At 30.3% G+C, this 14325-nt stretch overlaps 1 protein-coding gene across 1 annotated transcript; it reads left to right on the top strand.

Annotated features, from left to right (window-relative positions):
* Positions 1 to 7274: 7274 nt before the first annotated feature.
* LOC114191768 (serine/threonine-protein phosphatase PP2A-4 catalytic subunit-like) lies at positions 7275 to 13826 on the top strand. The gene is made up of 11 exons (XM_028081149.1): positions 7275 to 7585; positions 8992 to 9048; positions 9336 to 9419; positions 9740 to 9811; positions 10562 to 10633; positions 10862 to 10902; positions 11969 to 12035; positions 12662 to 12853; positions 12978 to 13067; positions 13162 to 13269; positions 13363 to 13826. Exons 1-11 carry the CDS (start codon positions 7490 to 7492, stop codon positions 13426 to 13428), a joined length of 945 nt encoding a protein of 314 aa, XP_027936950.1. The 5' UTR covers positions 7275 to 7489; the 3' UTR covers positions 13429 to 13826.
* Positions 13827 to 14325: the final 499 nt, after the last annotated feature.

Here is a 14325-nt window from a genome sequence, read left to right as displayed (position 1 = left end):
CAGTCAACAAGCTGTGCCTCCAAACCAGGGACCAACTGCTGCAGAAGGGCAAAATATTTGCAGTCAACAAACTGTGACTCCATCCCAGCCTCCTACTTATGCTCAATATGTGCCTCTAACCCAGCCACCTATTTCTGGTCAATCTGTCCTTGGAAATATGCCACCAGCTGTTAATTGTACACAAGGTTCAACTTCAACTTCAACTCCACCACTTACAGCACATCCCACTGCAACACCAATTTCACCAATTCCACCATCACGTGGCAGACCCAATATAAGGCCAAAGCTTCAGCATAGGCGAGGCCGTGTTTGGAAACCATGAAAATATGATGTTATATGTATTTTGTATTTTGTTACTGGACAACAGATAAGCTGAATTTGATGTTCTATGTATGTTGGACAAATCTGAATCTGAATCATGAAACAACACTGTATTTTGGAGAAACTATGATGTACTATTTTGGAGAAACTTATTGTGGTTGATATAAATATATCTTAAGTTTCCTTGTTTAATTGAAATCTTTTTCTGTGTTATTATTTTCCACTGTGTAATAGCCAACAAAACATACAAATGAACATGTACATAAATAAAAGGCAAATCACAGAATTCACTAATTTTTCAACTTTATATATCATAGCAAAACCAAATACAACTCTGGTGCAGTATACAACATCGCACCATATCAGAACAAAACATACTACAAACAACCCCTTCACAACAATTTAGGGGCTTTTGATCACTACTGAAACTAAGAATACATTGAATACAACAAGAATACAAACAATTCCTATTAACCTCTTTATCCATTTCTCATACAACTTATTACTTTTCTCTAAACTAACAATCTTTCTCCTCTGTCTCATGATAACACCATCTCTATCATCAACATCATCTTCTCCACACCACTTGAAATAATTACAGCCAACAAAACCTTCATTTCCTCTCTGTTCATCAAATCAAGCACAACAAAAATTACATTATTCACAATCATGAATTACGAATAATCAAAAAATAAAACTCAACAAGCTAACCTTGAAATTTGGACAACCCCAGAATTTCTTTCCAGCATTCCTACTTGTTCTGGCAGTTCTCATTACAGCAACCTCTCCACATTGACAAATGGGAGACACACCCAACCCCTTCCACCCACCACCAAGAGAAGACACACCACGAATTTCATTGTGTGAACATGTGCAAGACTTACAAGAGTTGGCTTCAGACATCTCTGTTAACAACAAAATCGGGGGCGAAATTAATTACAACAATCTTCTGCATCACCGTAACGGAGGAGATGAACGAATGCACCATGGCCTGGGCGAAATTAGGGTTTCGTGATTCCCATTTCTAATCAAAGTTAAACATCTTCTACATATGCCACGTCAATTACTCTTGCCTTTTAAAAACGTTGACACGTATCAGTACAATTGTGCCACCTCACTACTGTTTGAACGACGTTTGTTTAAATTAAACGGTGAGGACTAAATTGAGTCACTTTTGAAAACTTGAGGACTTAATTGAGACTTTGAATAATAGAATGACCATTTTGAAATTTGGTAACAAATAAGAGGACTAAAACAGTAATTAAGCCATAATAATAATAATAATAATAATAATAATGATACCAATAATAATAATATTTATGCTATAAATATTAATATTATTATAATAATATCACATAATTAAAATAAAAATGACAAGTAATTAAAATACAATCTCGTAGTAAATTAATTTAAGATGTGTGTCTAACTATAATAATAATAATTATTATTATAATAATATCACGTAATGATAAAAATAATAATAATAATACAATAACTACATGTATAAAGAGATATATATATATATTTATTGTATCCTCTTTTGTTTATACAATTTTATCCTCTTAATTATTATTTGTTAAATTAAAATAATTATTCATAATAAAAATTATTTGTCCATTTTATCATTTTAATAATTTTAGTAACTATTTTTTTAATTAAAATATGTACATAGATATAAAAATAAAATGAACAACAAAACAAATAAAAAGTGCAAGTAATTGAAATATGATTGTGTAGTAAATACATGTAAAATGTGTGTTTAACTATAATAATAATAATAATAATAATACTAAAATAATATCATAATAATAATAATAATAATAATACAACTACATATATAAATAGATAAACATTTTTTGTGTCCTTTTTTGTTTTTTCAATTTTATCCTCTTAATTGTTATGTTTAAAACTTAAATAATTGTTTAAAATAAAAAAATATTTTTCAATTTTATTATTTTACTAATTTTAGTAACTATTTTATTGAATTGAAATAATTATTCAAATGTAAAAATAAATAAACAACAAAACAAATAAAATGGTCAAGTAATTGAAACATGATTCATAGATAGTAAGTAAAAGTAAAATGTGTATATAACCCTAGCGTAACACAGGCGCTATCGCGCCTGTGTGTATATATTTTTTAAATATACGTGATATTATATTAGTAGGTGATAATATGATAATGTTATTAAGTTAATATATATATATATATATATATATATATATATATATATATATATATTAGAATTATATTTATTAAAAATAAAGTGAAATATATCAGAACAGATAAAAGAATAACCATTAATAAATAAAGAAGAAGCAGAGACATCTGATTTTATAAAATTTTTGTAAAAGTAACGGTCAATTTTAAAAAATTTAATAAATTGTTATATTTAAAGGGTAAAATCGGTATTTTAAAAAGTGGACACAAAAAGGGGAATCCCCTTTATATATTGTTATAGATTAAATTATCAATTAATATAATTACAAACGGCAAATAATTATAATAAAAATATTAAAAAAATCATTATTAATGGATTATACTTTTAACTGGATTTGGTCACATCTAAATTATAAATGAATCAGGTTAAATCTAAATTTCATCTTCTTTTTTTTTTTTATGAATCAAATTCAGATAAGTCGAATCAGTCCAATGGTTGAAAAAACTCTACTGTTACTTATAGTAGCATCTTCTTGATAGAGTAAATAGTTTGTTGGATATGGTTTAAATATACATAAAGGTGAGAATTTTAACCGAAGGAACAAATATTTAATAATGGAAAATCCACAATAAAGAACCACGAACATCGATTTGCATCTCATCATAACTATTTAAATTCACATGCCTAAACATTATTATGCATTGAATAGATTTAAAGATTTTGCAATTGTTATAAAATGTAGGCTGAATTAAAATGTAGGCTGAACTAATGGATATAAAATGTAGGCTGAATTAAAAAGTTTATAAAATATGTTTTAATTAGAACATTAAGATGTATACTGGCTAAATATAAATAAATCTAACATTAGTGCCTTAAGTTTTTTTGTTTCCAACCGTATTAAAATTGTTCAAGCATCTATTTTTAAAAATATTAAGTTTAATTGATTTCTATAAATAATCAAACTTAAAAACTGATGAATACTATACTCTTCGGTATTCTCTGTCACAAAATTGAACTTTAAAACACAGGCTGAATTATGCGCCTGTGTGTATTTTGAACTTTTTAATTCAGCCTACATTTTATATACATTTTGCAATTTTCTGTTATTTTACAGTTTTCGCTCATCTTCTATCTCCATAACGAAAAACTTTACACTGTTCCTTTGCACAGTGCTTGATAATTTAAGAATTAATTAACCTTCAGATTTCAAAGTTAAAATAATTTAATCTATATATAAACTACAGCTTTTGTTTAGAAAATTATCTTATAGTGGCCACGGTACTTTTTAAAATAAATTAGAATACATTGCGTTAATTTAATTTGAAAACAGATATGAAATATATTACAATGTTCCAGATATGAAGTATCCTTAAGTTGGCTTTGAATCTGGCATGTTTTGGAGGTTCCGAAAGTAAGTGTTTTTGTTGTTCCTTTGTTCATTCATCTCCTTTTCAGGTTCGTTACTTTGTTTCATGAATTTAATTTAACGTTTTGATGCGTCGTTGTGCAGAAGTGATAGTCAAACTTACTGAGTTTTGCGGTTCGTTCGTGATCTTGAAGTGTCAATTACCCAAGGGAGACTTGGAGACCCTGATTTCCATCACCAAAGAAGAAGATGTCGCCAACATCTATAACATAAATGAAAAAAGGAAATTGGACAATTACCCAAAGCGAATAATCATAAATGAAAAGGAACAATGGAAAATACCGTTATTGTTTTCTCCAATGAAGTCCAATGAAAATAAATAACATCGACAAAGTGAGTGTGAAAACAAAGACAATAAGCAACGCAAAACAACTTCACGAAAGGAATAGAAATGATGTGGTTGCAGAGAAAAACAAACTGTAAAATAACGGTTACTTTTGAAACAATTTTAAAAATAATAAATAATTTATTATATTATTAAAAAGGGTAAAATAGGAATTAAAGAAAGTGGACACAGAAAGGGGAATCCCCTTTATATATTGTTATAGATAATAATAATAATAATAATAATAATAATAATAATAATAATAATAATAACTATTATAATAATTATAGTTCTAATTAATAATAGTAGTAATAATAATAATAGAAATAATTGTAGTTAATAACGATAATAATTGTACTTTAATCCATGATGGGAATTTTTTAGTTTAATTGAATAATCCTTTCTAATTTTCATTGTTGAAAAAGAATAAATCATTCAAAAAGTTTCGTATATAAATATCATTAGTCATACAAGTAGGTTATGGTATCATCCATCAGATATAAATTCACATTTTCCTTTGCATCCAATTTAATCAAATATTAAAACATGGTTGCATATATATAGATAAATATGTTTGTTTAAAATCAATGTAAAGTATTTGTGCAATGCCAATAATATTGTTTTATAAACTATAGCTCCAAAAGTCTTTCACTTATTAAGTGAGTTTAATCTTGCTTTAATTACATATTTTTATTTTGACCAATCATTTATTTTCAATGGACAATGACATTTATACAAATCTATCAAAAAAGACATAATTAAACCGTTTTAACAAAAATGAGACTTAATTAATAAAACAAAATAAATAAGGGGACTCAATTGAATAATTTCAACAAAAATTGGAACCAAAAAGTATTTTAGTTTGGAATTTAAATTTCATGTCATGCCCAACAATCACTAAGTGACACTCAACCCAAACAAGTCAATGAGCTCATTGTTTCTTTTGCGCCCAACGATACCAAAGTTTTGCCCAACATAATTGAGATAGTGAGGCATTGTCTGGTTGGTGCCCAACGACACTACAGGGGCATTTGGTGTTTCACCAAAAAAAATGAGTTTCTTTATGATATTTGATTGATCAATTTGACTATTTTTGAGTTATTCACCACTTAATATATTTCATTTGAAGACAATATAACACTATTTTAGCTTAAGAAGCACCACTTTGATATCTCAGAAAATTCCCATAAACAATCAATCAACACAACATAAGCACTTCAATTAAATATTTTTAGCTTCTAACCTAACATACTAAATTGTTTAACCAATATACCTAAGTCAGGTCAATCTCTCGTCATTTCTAACTCAAAGAGTATATCATACCACCTCAAGCAAGCAGATACCTAATTAGATATATTAGGTTTTACCATAAAATCAAATAGTTAAATTTCACAATACAAATAACAATTCATAATTTGTTCATCATATCAAACCACCATTAGTAGTAATATTTGAACTTTAATCTAGCTTCCTTTACTTGGATTAACACTCCAAAACTCCAAAGAAGTGTTTTATACGGGCTCAACTCCACAAGCTGCATAAACTCTACCTCACACAACTTGCTCTACTTGCATATAAAGAACCTTGATAAACTATCAGGACACACCCTAACAATCATAATCGAACAAATATTCATCTTAAGCCCTTAACTTCACATACAAACATTTTAACATCTCCATGTAAACACATTTCTTAAACGACCAAAAAAAGAGAGGCAAAAGATGAACTTACTTTGTTTAAAAGCCTAATCGGGTAAAATTTTGACCTTAACACAACCAGGGGTCCTATGACGTACTCCAATCTTTAAATAATTGGATAAATTTATTCCAATATTAGAGAAAATTTAGAGAAAGAAAAAAAAAAGAGAATAATTTTGGAGAGATTCTTGTCTTGTAAAAATGAAACTTGATTAACTTATTATTCTATTTATAAGCTCAACTTTTATTAATAAAATAATCAAATTTATTTCTTAAAGACCTCTTTTACTATTATCTATTTTCTAGTTCCTTATGATTTTTTTAAGTATTTTAAAATAAATCAAATAATCAACCAACTCATTTAATTAAATTATAAAAAAATTTATTTAGCTATACCTATATTATATCTACATATCTATATATTATATAAAGGGATTATTTTTTTTATCACGTCTATTTTTCAATTTTATCTTTTAAATATTTTTTAAATTAAAATAATTATTTTATTAAATTTTTTATAAGATTTTTTTATTTGATTGATTTTTTAAACTTAAATATTTTTTTAATTATAAAACTAGCTAAAAATAAATAAAAAATATCAATATAATTATTCATATTTAATTTTATAATTGTAATAATAATAATTCTATTACTTTTATATGATAAAAAAGTGAACACATGCGGGTCTTATAACTCGTTAAAACATAAAACTATTTAAAGGTGAAAATTTTAATTATCTTTCATATTTTTAAAAAGAGTTAAATATGTTTTTATTATTCGATTTTTAGTAAAAACTGAAATTAGTTCTGAAAATTTTGAATCAATTTAGTCTTTAAACTCTGTAAATACATAAATTTAGTCTTTTAAACCAAATTTTATTAAGTTTATTTGAGGTTTCAAATATATTTTATTATATTTGACGTTTCAAATGCTTTTATCAATTAATATTGAAGTGAACATGTGTCAAACGAGATAAACAATCTAAAATACTTAAACTTTAGTTTAAAGATTAAATTCACACATTTCTAAATATTAAAGACTAAATTTATTTATAATTTTAAAAAAAGACTAATCCAACTATTTAAAAAATAAATGAAAAACTAACGCTCGAAGTTAATGGTATTAAATGTTTTAAAATAAAATTAATTATTAAACTCTTGAAATTAATGTATTTATTTAAAAAAATGAATTGTTAAACTCTTGAAATTAATTGTTTCTATTTCTGTAAAAAGAAATTAATGATTAAACATAAACTCTTTAATTTATCTATTAAAAAAAAAAATTAATGTCACCTTGTTCAAAGAGCATGCAATGATGATAAACCGCGAATTGGAGAACGCCAGAGAAGGGAAGAAAAAACCAAAATAAGAAAGAAACAAACAAAAAGAGCGTTTTACTGAGAGAGCACATAGTTTGTGCAAATCAACCGCCATTACGTAACACTCCATTATTTTCACTTACTCGTCACTCTGCTCTCTCCCCACACCGGAGAAAACCAAATCGCTTTCTCCGTTAGGGTTAGGGTTTCCATTTTCCCCTAATCCAATCCTGCAGCGACATGGGCGCCAATTCGTTGCCATCGGCGGAATCCAACTTCGATCTCGACGAGCAGATCTCGCAGCTCATGCAATGCAAGCCGCTATCCGAGCACCAGGTTTGTTTTCCCCTCGTTCGACACGATCCGTTTCGTGTCGATGCGGAATTCACTGTTTTCCGAGATTTGAAATTGTTCGGTGTTTTTTTTTTCTTTTTCGTTTTGTGTTTGTTTCGCTTTCTTTCCGGCTTTGGAATCTCCGAGAATGGGAGAATTGATAGGATCGAGATGGATATCGCTCTGACAAGATGTGCGGAGAAGAACTTTCTTTTTTATAGAAATGGAAATTGTTTACAAAAACGATTTTCTTTTTCGGCAATTTTCAGTGCAGTTTCCTGTAGTCCTGATTGGATTTGGATGTAGTTGGAGAGTTGGTAAGGGAAATTAAGTGATCAATTTCGTGGGTTTTGAAGGAATTTTAATTATGGTTGGTTGGTTATGGTATATGGATGTTACGAATTGCTTCCTTAAGTTAGGATTTAGGAATATGTTGTTATGAGACGTTTCCGGTTTGGCATGTATGATATTTGGAAATCTAGTTTAGGATTTTATGTTCTTGAAACTCGGGCAGGGCTTGCTTTGGAGTGAGGGGCAGAAAACAGTGGAAATCAGAAGCTATATGGAATAGCTTCTACTTTGGATGTGAGAATTTGATGAGAGTATTGTTTAAACTGGTTAAACCAAACAGCTCATTTTAGGCATGTCCCTTGTGATGGTGTGTAGGGTGGTTGTAAACCACAGCCTCTTCACTTTGTAAGGATGATGTTGCTTTCCTCTGACCCTTGTCCCAAATTTTTGGGATCGTTGTGCCCGGGCTGTTTGTCTTTTGAAGGGTATTTGATTATGGGATCAGAATTCTCACGGAGCGTTGCTAGTTCTGTAATGCATTTGCCGAGATGAAGTAATTTTGTTTCTTGTATTGTATATTATATAGCATTGTCATAACAGAGTTATGTGCGTAAGGTTGTCACGGCTTTGTTTGCGTCATGGCTGACAGTACTCATGGACATCTGTGGCTTTTCTCACTAAACCTCTACATTGAAGAGCAAGACTGCTACCTCTGATCTTTTCTACTTTTTATATTACTTTCGTGCTTTCCAAAAAAAGATACTTTTTATATTACATCTGTGGGTTTTCACTAAACATTATTGCTTTTTTGTTTCGCCCTGCAAAAAAGATATTGTCTCTCAAAGTTTGTATCTTGAAAAATGAAAATTGACTTAAATGGGAAAATGAATAACTTCCATTGCTTCTTTTGTGATCTATTTGCTCCTTGATACTTGTTTTGCTCTAAAAGTAATCACTAATGTTGGCTTTTGTTTCTTTCTTTTTGTGGATTGTTGTAATGACACAATCATGGCTCTTATTTTTTGGACGTTGTCTCCAATATCATTTCCTCCTCCGACTAATGTTATTTTTGTGTAAATAAATATAAAAATAAATAGTTGCTCTTGTTTCTGATGTAGGTAAGAGTTTTATGTGAGAAGGCTAAGGAAATTTTAATGGATGAAAGTAATGTCCAGGTACAACCCTTTCTTCCTTTTATCATCTGTCAATATTTCTCTAGATATTGTTCGTACTTTTCAAAGCTTTTTCATCTGTTCCATTCTTTGTATGAAAAGTAATCCTTTGTAGCAGGAATGAGTTGTTGCCTTTTGTACATCATTTGTTTTAGGTTCCCCCCTTATTTGGGTTCATTTGTCTGATATTATTTCTTTTATTGCCTGTTACTTTTATCTGGTTTCACTCTCGAGCTTTATGACTTTCTCTGGTGCCTATACATCTCACCTTTCTCTCTCTTGTATCACAGCCTGTGAAAAGCCCCGTGACAATTTGTGGTGATATTCACGGGCAGTTTCATGATCTTGCAGAACTATTTCGAATTGGAGGGAAGGTATCAGTTCTGACTATCACTTTCCTTTTGTATTCAACTCTCTGTTTCAGCTGGGGAATTCTTAACTAACTAATTGAGACCTGCCAAAGAAAAGGCTTTTGAAGATTGAAGTGCTTCAGAGGTATCGTGGAGTAGATTGTATAACCAGGAAACTACTCCTTGAATTCACTTCAACCCTAATATTACCACGTTAAAGTTTACTAACATGTGTCACTGGTGCAAAATGAACTTTTTGTGATAAGGTTTCTGTTTTTGTTTTTTATATTATACTTTGCTGACTTTTTAGATATGGAATCTAAGAATTTTTGTTCTTTTTACAGTGTCCAGATACTAATTACTTGTTTATGGGTGATTATGTGGACCGGGGTTATTACTCAGTTGAAACTGTAACAGTAAGTACATTGAAGACAAACTTATTGAGTATTCTGCACCTATAATAGTTGTTGCTTTGTGATTTATCTGTTCGTCCCCACTCCTATTCACCCCAAAAGAAAAAGGAATAAAAAACCTCTGGGCGTTTGCATGTTATGTTTTTCACATTTTTTGGCTTGTGAGATCTATGAAAGTATGGGTATGCATTGAAGTTGCTTCTTCCTATTAGGGTGAAATAGAATATTAGATTATCCCCAAATGGGAAGGAGCTCCTTTCAAGTTTCAACAAAGTTAGATTTAGAAAGGTTTGCAGTTGATAAATAGATTAGATGTTATATATAAGTCTGTACTATATTAGGTGGAGGTATTACTGAGATTTTTGGGTATTGTTGGGGGTTTAAGAAAGTAATATTCTGATGAAATGTCAAACCTGAAATTAATATATTTGAAACTATGGTTGTATATTTGATTTTGTTTTTAAATTGACATTTTCTATTTGCGATCATTAAAGGTTGTAATATCTAATCGTACTAGATTTAAATCATCTGTTGAAGTTAATTCCTTTCCTTTAATGTCAGCATGTTTATGTACATGACTACATCTAAAAGATTGCAATTTTTTTTTTTGGATATTATTTATGCTGTTATTCTCCCTTGAATAAATTAATAATGGTGAAGTTGCTGCATGTTTATTTATTTTAACATGTCTTCGTATATTACTTCTTATTGATGTATTGTGTGTTAGAGGTACTGATTAATTATTATCTCCAGCTTCTTGTGTCACTGAAAGTGCGATATCCTCAGCGAATTACTATTCTTAGAGGAAATCATGAAAGTCGACAGGTATGCATTCAGAATCTTCATCCATTCAAAGTTATATGTTATGTTTTCTGAGCTCCATTTTCTGACTTTTTTATGGAGTTACTGTGTAGCTTGTATTCTTTAATCCTTCAAAAATTAACTTGTTTTGGAGGGTTTTTTAGTTGCATAATGTGTTGTTGGTGGCTTTGATTTTAAGACACACGTCTTAGTTGTTCCTTTCTTAATCTTTTTTACTTTTTTTTTGCACAGATCACTCAAGTATACGGTTTTTACGATGAGTGCCTCAGAAAGTGAGTTTCAATACCTTCATTTAGAGTTCAATTTGGTGGGAAGGGGATAGTTCTTTTTAAAGGGCAATGTATATACTTGTAATTTTGCTTATGTTTCAGTTAAACTTTTTCTAATCGTTAATGTAGGCTATTTTGTTTCCATGAACTTATGTTAAAAACTTAAGGCATGTACTATATAGGCTATTTGGGAAATCCTTGGTATTTGTCTCCTGCAATTTTCTTTGGTGGTGTTCTTTTAGAATTAGATTTGATTTGCAAGTTTCTTTACACACTGAACTGGAGTGTCGTCTGAGCTGTTCCAGAGATTTAACACTGTATGCAACCATTTGATTCCAGATCCTCTATTTGGAGATGTTCAGCTTTTTATTTTGTTTGATATGTGGCAACATCTGACCATGGTTGTATATCTACAATGAAGGCTTTAATACTTAAGAGATTTGGGATTGAATTTTCGTTTGGATGTGGGGAAAGAAATGGGAAAAGAAAATTTTGAAATTTGAATTGGAGAGAAAATTTGACATTTTTGTTTCTTGAACTCAGCTTTCTCTTTATCTTCTCTTCCAACCAAACAAGAGAAATCAAATTTTAAAATTTTCTTCCCTATTCTCTTTTCCTATCCAAACATAGGGTAAAGGTAATACTTGCATCCATGAATGTGATAGAAATATTTTAGGATTATTAATCTTAATGTCAATGAGCTTGAGCTCATTATGACTAATACCCCTAATAAATTTGAACAAATATATGTTATTGGATTCAGTGTTATCAATGGAGGAAGGCCAAAATTATTCCATATAAACACATAACCACATCATTACACCCTATGATGCTGCCATAGTGAGCCACCCTTCACTGTTGTCTGTGGCAATTGATAAGAAATCTGCCAAGCCATTTAACAGCATTGACTGGATTTAGATCAACATTCAACCTGAGTTGATCTGGATTTAATTCTATTTTAGGTTCACTTTATGAGACTATGAATTGATAATAAAATGTTATCTTATAGATTTATCTAATTCCATGTTTCCTTTAAATGCATATAATAATTCATATGATTTTTTTGCAGGTATGGTAATGCTAATGTTTGGAAGACTTTTACAGACCTTTTTGATTTCTTTCCATTGACTGCATTGGTTAGTATATTTTATTTCCTCGCTTGTGATTTTAACATTCGAAAAGAACAATAAATTTTGAGAATAAACTTCATATCGGTTATTATGTAAATTTAAACTACATTCTTTGTAGTGGATTAATCAAAATTATCAACATTTCCCCTTTTTTGGTCAGTTGAGGGTTGTAGAAACCCTTTACCCTAAAGTAGTACCCATTTATTCAAATTTTAAACTAAAAATTTACATGTTCTATTGAGAAGTAAAATGTTGGAGGGATGAGTGTGATGCTGGACCAAGTCATGATATCATAAATTTTAGCAAATTCACAAAGTTGTGCAAAACATAGAGAGGGTTTGTAATTGATTATTTTTCCAAATTAGTTAGTTTTTTCGAAATTGCTGCCTTTTAAAGGTGATCTATGTGGTCTTTTAAGCAAAAGACCATGATCATGAAACTACATTGGATTTCTGTGTTAGTGAATTTAAATGCTCAGGTTTGTTCTGTTAGTTTGTAATTGGAAACTATTTCAATTGGCATTCATTTTCATCATAATGATAGTCTTGCCATAATGGTAGAAAATTGGTAGTTGAAGGTCACAGTTATGGGTTTTGATCATTCAGCTTCTAATTTAATATGGCCCTTTCCAGGTCGAGTCCGAAATATTCTGTTTGCATGGTGGGCTTTCACCTTCGATTGAGACTCTTGATAACATAAGGAACTTTGATCGCGTTCAAGAAGTTCCTCATGAAGGGCCGATGTGTGATCTGTTGTGGTCTGACCCTGATGATAGGTGTGGCTGGGGAATTTCTCCTCGTGGTGCAGGATATACTTTTGGCCAGGTAGCTAAATATACAATTAATTTCTCGATTCTATACTATACCTGGTTAGATGTTAGTTTTTAAGCATTGAGAGAGAGTGGCTACTGTATTTTATTTTCTAATTCAAATTCACATTCTCTTTCAGGATATATCTGAACAATTTAATCACTCCAACAAGCTTAAGTTAATTGCTAGAGCTCATCAGCTGGTTATGGATGGATTTAACTGGGCTCATGTAATTGACCTTCTCACGGAATAATCTTTTTTGTCTGTTGCCTTTTGGAATTAAAGGAGTGAAGTTTTAAACGTCCATTGTTTTGTTGAAACAGGAACAGAAGGTGGTTACCATTTTTAGTGCACCTAACTACTGTTACCGATGTGGGAACATGGCTTCAATTTTGGAGGTTGACGATTCCAAGGGCCACACATTTATCCAGGTTTCCCTTCCTCTCTTGTTTAATATAAATTTTCTTCAATACTGCATGGTAAGTTAATTTCATGCAGGGCCTAAATTTGGAATGTTGTTGCAGTTTGACCCTGCTCCTAGAAGAGGAGAACCTGATGTTACCCGTAGAACGCCTGATTACTTCCTATGATGTTGCTGCTGCAGCATATCATACTGATGTCATAGTTACAACTCATTCTGCACAAATGGCGTGTAGTTTGTTCATCCTCATCCGCATTGATGAGATTGCTGTAAGCACTTAATCTATGGGTACGCACTTCAAACATTTTCGGCGACTGCCCAATACTGCTTTGATGTAAAATAGGCAGGTAAAAAATTCCAGTTTTTTTTTGTGACGCCCAAGAACTTGTTGGACATCCTATTGGAGAAATCTCCTTAGATGATGGCCGGCGAAATGTGGATATTTTTTTTGTTTGTGTTTCCCTGTCTTTAGTAGCAAGGGATTTTATATCTGTTGATGATTTGCATTGCTTTGTTCCATCAATTTTCAGTTAAAGCTGCATGATGATAGTGATTCAGTTTTGTTCATACTAATTACGTTAAATTTCATTACATTATCGGTGTTTATGATTTGGTCTGAGATAAGATAGCCAGTAAAAACACACACACACACACACACTTGTCAAACATGTCCCCTCTCCTCACCATGTTGCAGCCAAACAACTATTATAATCAAATACACAGAAAACAGAAAGTTCAAGACAATGGGCATACAAAAAAACTGGCAAAAAAACTGGCAAATTCAAGACAATGGACCGGGTTAGATTAGCGACATGATTTGGGCATGAACAACTAAATTATTTTAGTTATGAAACGAAAATGTTTATATTTTTATATTTTGATACATTTAGTTTATGCTTAATACTTTCATAAAATAATATGATTATCATATGGTCCTAAGAGTCTTTTATGATATATTTAAATTATTTCAATGAACTATTATATTTTAACATTTTAAGTCATTTTATTTATTTATTGATATTATAACATTATGAGGATGTTCTTAATAAACATGTTCAAATCAACC

The sequence above is a fragment of the Vigna unguiculata genome, chromosome 7, assembly GCF_004118075.2.
Source record: "Vigna unguiculata cultivar IT97K-499-35 chromosome 7, ASM411807v1, whole genome shotgun sequence".
NCBI classification, from domain to species: domain Eukaryota; kingdom Viridiplantae; phylum Streptophyta; class Magnoliopsida; order Fabales; family Fabaceae; genus Vigna; species Vigna unguiculata.
The sequence above is the reverse complement of the archived record's forward strand: the minus strand, read 5'-3'. Positions and strand labels throughout refer to the sequence as shown.

Excerpts from the sequence above, each read along its gene's own strand:
- LOC114191768 (XM_028081149.1), top strand. The coding sequence starts at position 7,490 with ATGGGCGCCAATTCGTTGCCATCGGCGGAATCCAACTTCGATCTCGAC. Across the intron at positions 9,049-9,335 it reads TGGATGAAAGTAATGTCCAG|CCTGTGAAAAGCCCCGTGAC; the intron begins GTACAACCCTTT and ends CTTGTATCACAG. Across the intron at positions 10,634-10,861 it reads GAAATCATGAAAGTCGACAG|ATCACTCAAGTATACGGTTT; the intron begins GTATGCATTCAG and ends TTTTTTGCACAG.